At 39.2% G+C, this 12,934-nt stretch overlaps 1 protein-coding gene across 5 annotated transcripts in view; it reads left to right on the forward strand.

The window, feature by feature from the left end:
• The window catches only part of ZNF536 (zinc finger protein 536), a 556,339-nt gene that overhangs the window by 373,737 nt on the left and 169,668 nt on the right, over positions 1–12,934 (forward strand). For all 5 annotated transcript variants that reach the window (XM_081201107.1, XM_081201109.1, XM_081201110.1 and 2 more), the window contains one exon: positions 10,089–11,651. In XM_081201107.1, coding sequence (XP_081057233.1) covers positions 10,089–11,651 — 1,563 coding nt within the window. The remainder of the gene's footprint in view (positions 1–10,088; positions 11,652–12,934) is intronic.

Below are 12,934 nucleotides of genomic sequence, written 5' to 3' on the forward strand. Positions count from 1 at the left end.
CTTGTGCAAAGGTGCCCAAAGGCTGTTTTTTACAAAATAGTTTTTGCTCTAGGAAACTCTGTAGCCGCAAGCTATCCCACAGGGCACAGCTCAGGGAAGCTCCTAGCGAATTAGCTCAGAGACTGCGCAGTTCCCTGGAGTCTCCAAGCCAGCTTTTCACACACTTCCTTCTAGTGTCAAAGACTTGGATGGGAAATGGGCAATTTTTTGTAACATATTACTGCAACATTAACGAAAGCAAAAATGAAATTAAAAAGTTGGTTTTGTCTCAGCTCTAGAAATGCTATATGAAGTGTTTACCATGAATAAAAGAGTGCCTAGTTTGGACTTTCTTAATAAACACACAAACCATATTTATTTTATTTATAAAACATCTATACTGCTATTCTGTTTGGAAAATATACAGAGCAGTGTGCAATAATAGCAAAAATGTTTACATTTGAGAACACACATGCAAGGCATTAAATGCGTAAGGCAAAAATAATCAAGGCAAGAAAAATCACCAAGGAATAGTTCCAAGGCATTCATAAAAGTAGTCTGCTGCACTTTGCCATGTTTTCCACAATTTTCAGAGTTCCTTGTCTGGGTATGATGTGCAATCTCCCAGAATCGTATTAGGGCACCTGTTTTCTAGGTAAAAAAGAAGTGCTTTTAATATGATGATTTCAGGGCTGACTCAGCCCTAACTTTATGGGTGTCAGAATTACAGCAGCATATCCCACTTCCATAGCACTCCGGTGTTATTAGTTAATAAGCACCCAGAAAACACAAGGAAACACTTAACAAACTGCCAAGAAAATTATTATTTATTACATTTGTCAGTGACTTTATACAAGGAGAAATTCTCAAAGCCGTTTGTTAAGTTAAAATGCAACAAATAAAAGCAATTTAAAACCAGAAAAATATATAGTATGTAACAAAATGAACCATAAAAAATACACAGAACTCTCCTCTAGTAACCTATTGATAAGGACAAGTCCTACCCACTCCTCTAGAAGACAATCACTACCGTAGGAGGCAACTTAATTACCAAAGACCTGATTTAGCAAATCAGCCTTAGATTGGTGCTGAAAGACTGATAAGCATGGTAAGACCATTCCACAGACTGGATGGTGGGGGAACCATTGAAAATGTGTAGCCACCCTCTGCATCTCAATCTGGATACATGGAGAAGTACCTCTGATGAGGACTACAGGGTCCAGGCTGGTCCACATGGACAAAAATCTGTCCTTGAGGTATTGCAGACCTGAGCGTTATAGGGTTTTAAAGGTTTTAAAGGGTTTTAAACTTGTCCCTGGAAACTTTATCTCCTTCTCATCAGTGGCGTAGCATGGGGTGTGCAGGGGGGGCCGGCCGCACCGGGCGCAACATCTGGGGGTTAGGGGGCGCAAATCCACGGGTTAGGGGGCGCAAATTACTTGCCTTGCCCCGGGTGCTGACAACCCACGCTACGCCACTGCTTCTCATGCCTCAGGATGCTGAGAAAAAGCTATTGGTAGAAACTGAGACAGGATTTCTTTTTTCCAGTGGTTCATTGCACCACACAGTGACAGTTACTTCCTACAGCACTGTCACACCAGCACAAAAAGTGGTGGGGCCTGCATAGGAAGTAAGCAGGTCTAACCACATGGGGGTTTTTCATGTCGGAAACCATGACTGGAGCAGCTCCCATGCTGTGAGTATCATAACAATTAAATAAGGCCTCCGTGTTGATACTTTGGAAAAGCTTGCATAGCAAGAAAGTCAGCAATCATTTATTTAAATGCTCAAAGTACTGCCCACCACTGTAGCTTCTCTAACAATGTAACAAATTTGTAAACAGCTTGGCTTTGGAAGTATGGCGATGAGCTGAAACATATAATACAAAATAAATCCCAAAGCATTTATTGGAGATACATTAGTATAGTTGAAAAATACATGTGTGAAATATATGAAAGACATGTGTTTAGGTGTATGAATTATTTGACGTGATATAGATGTCTGAGGTCAGAACGTGAAATTGATTGGCAGTTGATGCAGAGCAGCCAGTGATGCTGAAGGCTTGCAAGCTGTTAAACAATAAATCTTAATCAGAAAGGACAGAATAAATGTTTAATCCAAGATTCATGGATGGAAATTACTTCCACAAAAGGGGCAATGACTGCTTATTTAGCCTTTGACAGTGATTAGGCAAATTCATGGTAGATGGGTCTCTGAACTATTATCTCTTAAGTTAAATAGAACATCTAGGTGTCCTGCTTGCAAACTTCTAGCGTTATTTTGTTGGGCAATGTGTGAAAGAGGATGTTGGACCTTTGGGCAGATATGGACCTTTGGTCTGATCCAGCAGGATCTTATGAACTTTTTTATGGACTTTCTCATTCCTCCCTAAAGAAACTCCTGCTTTTGATGTGTGTATGTATGGAAATCCATGGAAGGTGAAAGTTGCAGAGCCATAAACCTGGAGTGATATCTGAGCAAGATTTCTTAGAGACTTTAAAAATTCAGAATGCCTTTGTTTTGTGGTCAGCTACATCATCATGTTGCATTTGCATACCAAGAGGTCAATGGAAGTGTTACTGAACTCAGTAAGGCCTATGCCCAAGTCTTACAGGATTGTACTGTAAGTCCCTTCAATTAAAATCAATTGAACTTTTAAGAGTAATTAATTTTAGAAGGGCCATGTTCTCTCTGTACTTGTGCTAATGGAAAATCATGAATATCCATCAAGCAATTAATTACCTGAAAAAGTAATCCAAAGATTCACTTAAAACTCAGTTAATACAATATATAAATATTTGATAATACTTTAATACTTAGGTCTAAAACAAGTGTTACTGGGGGCGGTGGGTTGGAGGGGGGAACCCTACATTTATTTATTCTTTGCATATATCTATACTCTTATTGCAATTAGGTGGTCACTTTTTTGTTTAATACACACCACTGATTGTTATTTCAGAACCTGTCCCTTTCAATTTATGGGAAATAAATATGTTTTATTATCTATAAAAATAATGCCCTAAAACTTACTAAGAAAATTATCCTGGGAAGAAAACCTGCTATTAAAAATAAGACAATGAATTCACAGAGGCATTATACAGTCTATGCAAACAACATTTGCAAAGTATTTTAAATGCACAACAATATTAAAATAGATAAAGATCAATTTCCATTAAGTAAAGAACAAAGTATTATAAAATAATAACAAGAATATGTTGAAATGGAATGCGAGTCTTGCATGTTATAAATTTCCATGATAAACAATGTAATATCACCAATTACAAGGGTTATTAGAATTTTTAAAAACAACTTCTTATGTTCTTTGATAGAACTGGTACCAATTCTTAAACAAATGCCATATCGGTTAGTTTAGTTATTCTGGGTAAGAGTTCCTCATTTTTTTGCAGTGCTTTAACTTCATTAAAAGTCTGGAGTGATTAAAACCAACATTTTGCTGTGTTTGGACACTGCATTAACTCAGCTGTTATTTTTGGATTTCTCAGCACCTGATGGTTAGAAAGCAATTTGGCACTAGTCAGTTTCCCAAGAATACCTGAGTGTTTGCAGGTCCATGGCTTGAATGACTCCATCCTTTTCCCAAATTCATAGGTAAGGCTGAAATATTCAACACTGGTCAGCAGCAGAAAGCCCAGGTCCTCCATAAACCCTATAGAAGAACTTCTGCATTTAGATAACTCAGTCTGCTCGTTTGTGGGATACATTATAAATTATGTTATGTTAAATCAGGTGCCCTTTTTCAGGCCAAGGGCAACATTACTTAGTAGAAAGCTGCTGGGGGCTGTATTCCACTACTGGCCAGGACTAGACTTACATATAAGCCATGCTCTTAATGTACACAGACAGACACATAGAGAGAGGGGGACACAAAGCTATTTTGCATGGAAACAGGCATATATTTAATACTCCACTTAATTTCACCTAGCATTTTCTCCATAGACTTTTACAAAGTTTGTTACAAGAGTATTGGAAAGCCTTAACGAAAACAAAAAGAACTATCCTGACTGCAAAAGGCAAAAAAGAACTTGGGAACCTCAACAGAAGAATGCCAATAATATCAATTCACAACTGAACTTCAAGCCCTGCCTTACAGCTATTCAAGCTTTACAGTTCAACTGCACCTCTAAAACTGCATGGCTGTAATCTGCAAAATGCAAAGGGGGCTTTTTGTATGTGTGCAATGACCACCAAATTCCCTCTCTGCTGAGATGTATTCTTCTTGCACCACCGCTTTTAGCAAAGGAAGACGTTTCATTCTCACACCATTTACACTGTTGAGCAGCTGATGGCAGGAGGAGATCTGAAGGGCCAGATGAGAGCCAGTTTCAGGCCCACCCAGCCCATGGGCACAACAGTCACCCACTTCTGTATTAAATAAATGCAAATTGCATACTCACACACACACATTTACACTTACCCTTTTCAGAAAGCATGTGGAGGCAGGAATATTTGAGGGAAAATAGCATTATGCTCCAAAAGAAGAGAGAAATTTGTCATTGAAAATCTTTTCTTCTTATGTTTCAAAGTTGAGCTAAAAGGGGCTTTCTTTTATTTCTCTGTATTTCTCCAGATAACTCAATCCTTAACACTGTACCGCTTGCCTTTTCCCGACTTAATGACATCCCAAACTTTTGTTGAAAATAATTGATTGAATTTAAATTTCCTTAAAAGTTTAAGAGGTAATGTTACAGTATAAATTTCCTACCAAACACTAAGTAGGGAAATATCCATTAGTGAAATTAACTACAGTTTCTAGGTAGCTAACAATGTGGCGTATACAGTAGGGCATGGCTAATGAACACTGCAGTGGGTGATATTTCATTATACAAATTAATGCTCACATTTTAATGGGAAAGTCACATAATGAATCTCAGCTTCACTGACAGCAATTAGAGACACAGATTGTCCCCTTCTGGACAAGACACTGTTTAGCAATAAGCAGCTGTGTAAAAAGTCTTCAGGTTTGCAACATATATATGCTTTGGGGGAATTGGTGTACAGTTTATATTAATGTACTGAAGCTTCAGAGCTAAGGAGCATCCATATTTATTTCTCCCAGTATTAACTATGTAAAGACCTGTAGAAAGACTAAATAAATATCCGAGATAGGATTTAAATTCAATTATATAGCTTTGCAAAAATTAAAACATTCTTCTGTCTGTTGTGCAATAGAACAGAAGGTAATATAAAACCCAGAATACAAGAGTATGGAATAATCGTATACCTTTCCTTTGTCTTCCCTTTGCATCTTTCCCAGTCACAATAGCAAGGGAGTAAAGAGATTCAGAATGCGACTGGTATTTCTGACAAACAGATGAACTATGTGGGGAACATGTGCATGATCCAAAAATAATCCCACAGAACCTTTGATATTCCATTTGGTTTCAAAAGTGTGAAGTGAGTGATTAGAATGATAAAAGAAATTACTGAGTAGGAAGAGGCATAATAATGAACTAATTAAACCGTACTGCAGCTCTTTTCTAAAATATTCACTGTGCCATTGATAAAATGGGTTATCAATAACCGCTGCATTGATTTAAAAATCGGTTTGGTATTTTTATTACAAAATGCTCACAGAGAGACTCTTCACTGTTTATTTCAATATATGTACATAAAAATTTAAAAGCCAACCATTCTTGCTGCTGCTGCTGAATGCCACTCCTAGATGCTCCTAGATGCTTTGCATGCAGAAGGCTGCAGGTTAAATCTCTTGCATCTCCAGGTAGCACTTGAAAGATGCCCGCCTTCAAACTCTAGAGAGCTACAGCCAGTCAGTGTAGACAATACTCAGTGAGATGGACCAAAGGCTTGATTCAGTCCTAGATTTCAAATGTGAGCTGCTGCTTCTCCTTTAGACTAAGGTTACCAGATGTCACCGTTTCCTGGGGACAGTCCCCGGATTTACAAATCAGCCCCCTATAAAATCCATTGAAGTTGACAAGTGTCCCCAGATTCATTGGAAAAAAATCTGGTAACCTTACTTTAGACCTGCCAGAAAATTGCTCTCCAATTGGATTAATTTTGGGGGGACAGACAGATGGTGGATCTGGTTTCACGATGTGTCGAAGCAGCAAATAAATATGGAAATGAGGCTCCACTAGTGAGCAGGTTATGATTTGCCCCTTGCATCTTCTGTATTAGTATCATTTTTACCAGTTTCATACTGTACAAAACTGGTCCAGAGAGCTACTGCACTGGACCTGGGCTGATCTCATTGAATGCAAAAGTACCCAAAGCGAAGTGGCTGGTCTTGCAATCTCACCTCCTTTATGTTTTGCAGTATGCATTATTCATAATAATCAATGGAGACAATGGAATTTAAAAGCGTTTCACTTTGGCTGGATTGGACCCAATGGCTTTGTAATATTATTTATGCTGTCATTCAGGTGTGATAATTCTTAACAAGGATATCCTTTAGTGTGCAACGTTTAGAAATAGTTTGTAAAGACACTAGTATGTTACTGAAGACTTTATTGATTCTATGAAACATGATTCTATCACATTTGTCACTGGAAATACATTGGTCACGTGTTCAATACCTTTCCCAATAGCATGGCATACAGAAATCCTTGAGGGCTGATTAAATAACCCATTCCACTAAGAAAAATAGTGTCTGTATCTGTTGTTACTTAGGACTGGCTTGGCCACTGAAAATTTGGGATATCGATCTATGGTGGCAGTTAGTTTTTAAATATAAATTAGATGGAAAAAATGCTAGAGAACTGTTTGAGGAGAAAGTTATTCATTTCCCACCGGCTGCAATGGCAGCTGGGTGAGATGAACATCTGTTCTGTTACTCTTTATTTATAAGCTTCCTTTCAGCCAAAAAGGCGGCTCACAAGAATAAACAGATATATACTAACAATGCAACTGATACAAATTAAAAACATTTCAACTGTATTAAAAACCAAACACATCTAGATTCCAGCTCCAAAGGCAAAGAAAATTCCCTACAAGAATGTAAAAATAAGAATACTTAGGCAGCATCTTCACCTTATAGAGGTCCCAGGCAGTGGGGTGGGGACAAGGCAGATGGAAAAGTTTTCCTGTAGCCAGTCAGTCAAGGGGAGATGGAACAGAGCAAACAGCCTGCTGCAAGGCCACAAGGAATGGCAACCAGTAGGCTGAGGCCCAACTGACTTAGCTGGAGATCCTGCCCCTGCAGACAGTGGCAAACTTTGGGCTCTTAAATTTCAGCAGCGCCCTGTGCAACACTAAAATTGGGTGCTCTCCACCTCTCACACTCCATTGTACAGCATTGCTTTGGCGTCCCCTGCAACATGCCCCCCTCCCCAGTGCACCAGTTGTGCCACCCTGTGGCTACCACTGCTGCAGATTACACCAGCAAGCAGTTTGGTTCCCCACCATCTCCCTCCATTCCAGTGCAACCACCAGTTGCCTCAGAACAAATCAGGGATTTGATCCACCGCTTGTACTCTCCACAAGGTGGCTCCTAAGCCCTGCCTATGTGGACCAATCAACTGGGAAATGGTGGTCTTAGGCCTGGTGATGTGATCAGTCCACAGCTGCAAGGAACAGTATGGGTGAAGAGAAAGTGGAAAAGATGTGGAGAGCATCTTGGTCCAGGGGGATTCCTCAGGTCAGGTTCTTAGAGGGAGGGTGACACTCACATGGCCTCCCTCAGCACACTAAGCCATAGGTGGCCATGATGACCAGAAAGTAGTGCTTTAACTGGATTGTATCCAACTTTTGGATTTTGTTTGTATTACTCTGCAAAGTCCTGAACATCTTGGACCCAGGGTGCCTCAGGAACTGCCTTAACCCTTACAATCAAGGCTGATCACCAGTATCATCTGCTGGAGCATTGCGTTGTCTTTGTTGTCATTTAACAACCACAAGAAACAGAGCCTTTAGTGTAGTGCAGGCATAGACAAACTCAGCCCTCCATATGTTTTGAACTACAATTCCCATCATCCCTGACCACTGGTCCTGTTAGCGAGGAATGATGGGAGTTGTAGTCCCAAAACAACTGGAGGGCCGAGTTTGCCTATGCCTGGTGTAGTGTTTCTCAGACTTGGATCCCCAGCGGTTGTTGGACTACAACTCCCATCATCCCTAGCTAGCAGGACCCATGGTTAGGGATGATGGCAGCAATGGCACTGCTTTAGTGTCATTGGCTCAGTCCTGGGCAACATTCTACCCACAGAGATTCAGCAGCTGTTTTCTGGGCCAACTTTTAAACACCTGCTGAAAACGTTTGTATTTTGCCAAGGCCTGTGCAAGCAATTAAGAATGCATCCTTCCACAATGGTTAATAGACTGAGAAAGGATATACTCTCATTCTCACGTGTTCTCACTTGAGCTGAAATCAAGTGGCTGCCCCAGTTCATTACCTCCATTAGTGGGTGGCAAATTGGGATGGCCATTTCAAAAATTCTCAAAAGGGCAGGGCCTGAAACAGATCATCAGAGTGGTATAGCAACCAGTGCCTCTTTCCAGGGAACTGGAAATTGTAGCTTCATAAGAGTCATAAGTTTCTGACAGCTCTTGACACCCTTAACCAACAACAGCTCCCAGTATTCCCTGAAGGAAGCCATAATTATTTAAAGTGGTATGATATTGCTTTAAAAATGTATGGTGTGGATGGGGCCTAAATGCTTTGAAGCCTGAAATTTCTGAACCAAATTTAAAATAGTTTAGAATATATAGCTTTTTTAAAAAAACACAACACTAGGATGCAAGCGCAATTTCCAATTTGTTTGTCTTTTGGTGGGGAGGAAGAGAGATGTACAAACAATGCAACATTTTTCAGGGCACAGTTCACAGATGGCTGGTTTGGCATTTAGATCATTTCAGTGAAAGAAAACAGTAGAGAAAAAAATAGTTCCTTGTTGTTGAGGTCGCTTAGAGAAATAATTGCTGTTATTGACAGAGTGCTATTAAAAGGAGCTTCTAGAACTGTCAGACTCCTGTCTGTTTCGATGACTATTCCAGCATTCAGGTCTGCAAGGGAACCCTTGATTGCTAACAAGTGCTAGTATACATTTAAATTCACATTTATCTAGACATATTTTTCCTTCCGGGTGTATATGTGTGAATTTCTGTAAATATTTCACATATGTGCTTTGCAACCCAGAGTTCTTCTAAATCAGAAAGAGCCGTACAAGTATAGCACTGAATTAGAAATATATATATTTAATTCATGAAGATCATCTTATATGTTTTAGAACACTGTTTAAGCCAATCCTTACTCTTTTGAAAAGTGCTTATTAGAGGTAAATTACACATTTTACTACTGGAGCATTAGAGGTACCATTAGTGCAAATTTAAAGCACTGCAAAAAAACCCCAGTAATGTTAATTTCAAACATAGAAACTAAATATATTTTCTACCTTTTATTGCCCGTTCTCTCTCTAATTTTTATTGACTACCTTTTATCTTAACTATATGTTCTTACTCAATAGGATTGTAATGCACTGTAACGGTATTAATATTTTATAGAAGAAACTGTATTTATAGTTCTTTATTTGGAAACAATGCAGCAGGTCTGCAGATCTTTGAATCCTTCTGGAATGGTGCCCTCCAAATAATGATAAATTACTTGAGCAGAATGCCATTTGCTAATTATATCCATGATTTACTGCAGAGCAAGACTTAAATCATTCATTTCAGTCTTGCGTAACAGTGCCATAAAATTTTTAGGGTTAAAAATTGTTTCCATATGTATAATTTAAACAAATTTTAGTGCTATTGTTTACAGAAAAACATTGTAGTCATCCATTTGTTACATATTTTGCCCCCCCCCCCCGGCTTGTACTTTTAATGATCACTGTGGTGGAATAGTTTTGCTTTGTTTTAATAATCATATCTTTTAATTCTGAAGCACTTTTAGCATATTAAGTTAAGGAAAATATAACTTGTGTGTTTATGCTGTGTAAGTCTTGAGTTGATAGAAAGTGATTCAAAGAAGAAGGTTTTTTTATTATTTTACAGGGGAAAGAACTGGAATTAGAAAAATAATTAGTGGGTTTTTGGAACCATCATTATTGTAGAAGGATAGATGTTGATCCCCTCCCAAATAATTCATTTTAATACAGCTAATATACCTATTTATCTTTTGATAATTGCAGGTGAGAAACCTTACAAGTGTCCCCACTGTGATTACGCTGGTACACAATCTGCTTCACTCAAATACCACTTGGAACGACATCACCGGGAACGGCAGAATGGCGCAGGACCACTTTCTGGACAGTCTCAAAGTCAAGAACATAAGGAAGAGACATCAAATAAAGGATCAATGTTCATTAGACCTGAAGTACTGAGAGGAGCCTTCAAGGGTCTTCCTGGAATAGATTTCCGGAGTAGCATGGGATCTCAACAATGGTCACCAGGAATGCTTTCCTCAGGAGATCATCCAGGTCATTCAACTGGCATGTCTTCAGAGGTTTCTTCAGACGGCATCAAGGGGTCTGACATATCTTCCAAAGGGACACGCTTTTCTGAACTGGGCAGAGCTTACCATAGTATGGTTGGAAATGGAGTGAACTTCCAAGGGTCTTTGCAAGCTTTTATGGACAACTTTGTCCTCAGTTCCTTGAAGAAAGAAAAAGAAATGAAGGATAAAGTCCTGTCTGATTGCATTTCCACAAAGCCTCTGGCTTTAGAGAGTGGTGAGGAGAAATCATCTAATAAGCAGAGAAAAACAGAAAAATCACAGTATGAGCCTCTTGACCTCTCTGTGAGACCAGATGCAGCCAGTCTTCCAGGTTCATCCGTTACAGTCCAAGACAATATTGCTTGGCATGGCTGCTTGTTTTGTTCATTCACGACATCATCGATGGAATTAATGGCTCTTCATCTCCAAGCCAATCATTTAGGCAAGGCAAAGCGTAAGGACAGTGTTTTAGGATCAACTAGAAATGGTAAAGACCCACCCAGGGAGGCCATTGCTTCAGCAAATAAAGCTAGCTTGCTGCTGACTTCCATACAGTCCAACAAAGATGTAGCTACTTCCAATTTGATTGGCCAGATAGACCCGGCTTCTGAAAGAATGAACCAAGGATCCAAGGACTCTCCAGGAGAACAGAGGAACACCCCTTGGCCTGGTCACATGGATTCCACTTTTTATAATTTTGCAGCAGACTTCTACAAGCAATTTGGCGTTTATTCCGGAGTTGTCGGAGCACAAAATGCTTGCACTGGTAACGACCCTGACATAAAAACACAAAGTGAAGATGACCCAACCATGCTGCTTTCTGACTCTGTAAATAAAGGTGCTACTGACGACCTGTCAGACATAGCTTCCTCTGAAGACATGGAGTCCTCCAAGGAAGAAACCATTGATGATGAGGACATTGAAACAGAACCTGATCTTACGAACAAACCATTGTCCAATCTGAGCAAAGATGGTGCCGATAGAGGGGACAACGTACAAGGCTCTGTTGCCTCAAAAGGACTCATGCCGCCATTGCCACCTTCCGAAAAGCAGTGGCACAGTCAGAATCTCCTCGCCTCCCATGAAGCTACACCAGGTGCCATGAAGCCTGAACCAGCTCAGAGCCCACAGGTCCTGGAGAAGCAAGTCAACATGTTGTCAGTCCTAAGAGCCTACAGCTCTGATGGCTTAGCAGCCTTTAATGGACTTGCAAGTAGCACAGGAAGTAGTGGATGTATCAAGAGACCTGACTTGTGTGGTAAGTTTTAGAATCCTTATTTCAGACCATTTCAGAGAAAAACAACAACCCACAAAATTACTGAGTATGTCAAACTGTGCTTGTTAGTAAATTTGGCTTTAAGATGATGTTTTAAAACCTTGGGACAAAATTCTACTTTGTTACAAAGCATGGACCTCCATTGAAATTAGTGGTGCTTCATGCAGCAGTACGTGGCCTTTATACGTGGTCCAGGCCATTAAAAAAAATACATTGTGTAGTTTTTAATTAGATAAGTAGTTATATAAGACATTTGTATTTATGATATGTGACCAGAACATCTGCTGCTTCATTTTGATCAATCTGGTTTTATTTTATTTTTTAAACTGACGTGGTAACTTGCAACTTTTCAGCATTTGAACTGAGAAAAAAAAGTAAAAACACTAAATGCTTTGCCAAGCCTAAGCCTAGTTTGCTTTCCAAAAAAATTATTTCCTTATGTTGAATAAGGACATATTGAATATGCTCAATGAAATATAAATTAAAAAATCTGGGTGGGTTATTCCAATTCGTAGTTATATTTTTATAGAGAAATCCCAAAAATTATTAATCAGACAGTGAGGATTATATCCAATGTTAGTAAAACTCAGAGTTGACCTGCTGAGATTAGTGGACCTGCTTTAGCCCTGCTCATTAATTTCAGTGGATCTACTCTTTGTAGAACTTAGTTGGGTTCAATCCTAATATTTTATTATTTTCAGAAGCTAGGCAATTTACTGTTTAAATTTCCTTACACAATTTCCTTATGATAAACAACACAAACATCAATTACCTAATTAATAAGACAGTTGTTTATGTATGAAAAACAAACATGCTGTTGTCCTTGAGCAGGTGCATATAATCACTTTATCCCTATGCACAATTATTTTTGGAGTCACCAACTGGCTGGTTACACTGTCTAGGTCAACTTATCTAATCATTAGGTTATCTAGAATGTAAAGAGTTTGAACTTGCTTACTGCCTTGATGGTTTCAGCAAAGTCTATTTTTATTGCTTGTCCAAAGTGGGGTGCTTAGGAAGTCTGTGTCATATTATTGCCACCACATAGTGACACCAACATTCCTCATGTGTAGAGAGAGAGAGAGAAACTGGGTCCTTTTCATTTTCTATATGATCCACAGCCATGCAAGCCTCAAATACCAAAACTTCTAGTGTGTAGGAAAACCCAGAGGTTTATGCAGCTTTCGGTGCAAATAGATTTAAACAAAACAAAAACACCCTTTAATGAACAGAAAGGTTCTGTACAAATTCATCTTTTAATATGA

The sequence above is a fragment of the Podarcis bocagei genome (genome assembly GCF_964188305.1).
Source record: "Podarcis bocagei genome assembly, chromosome: 7".
Classification (NCBI taxonomy): Eukaryota; Metazoa; Chordata; class Lepidosauria; order Squamata; family Lacertidae; genus Podarcis; species Podarcis bocagei.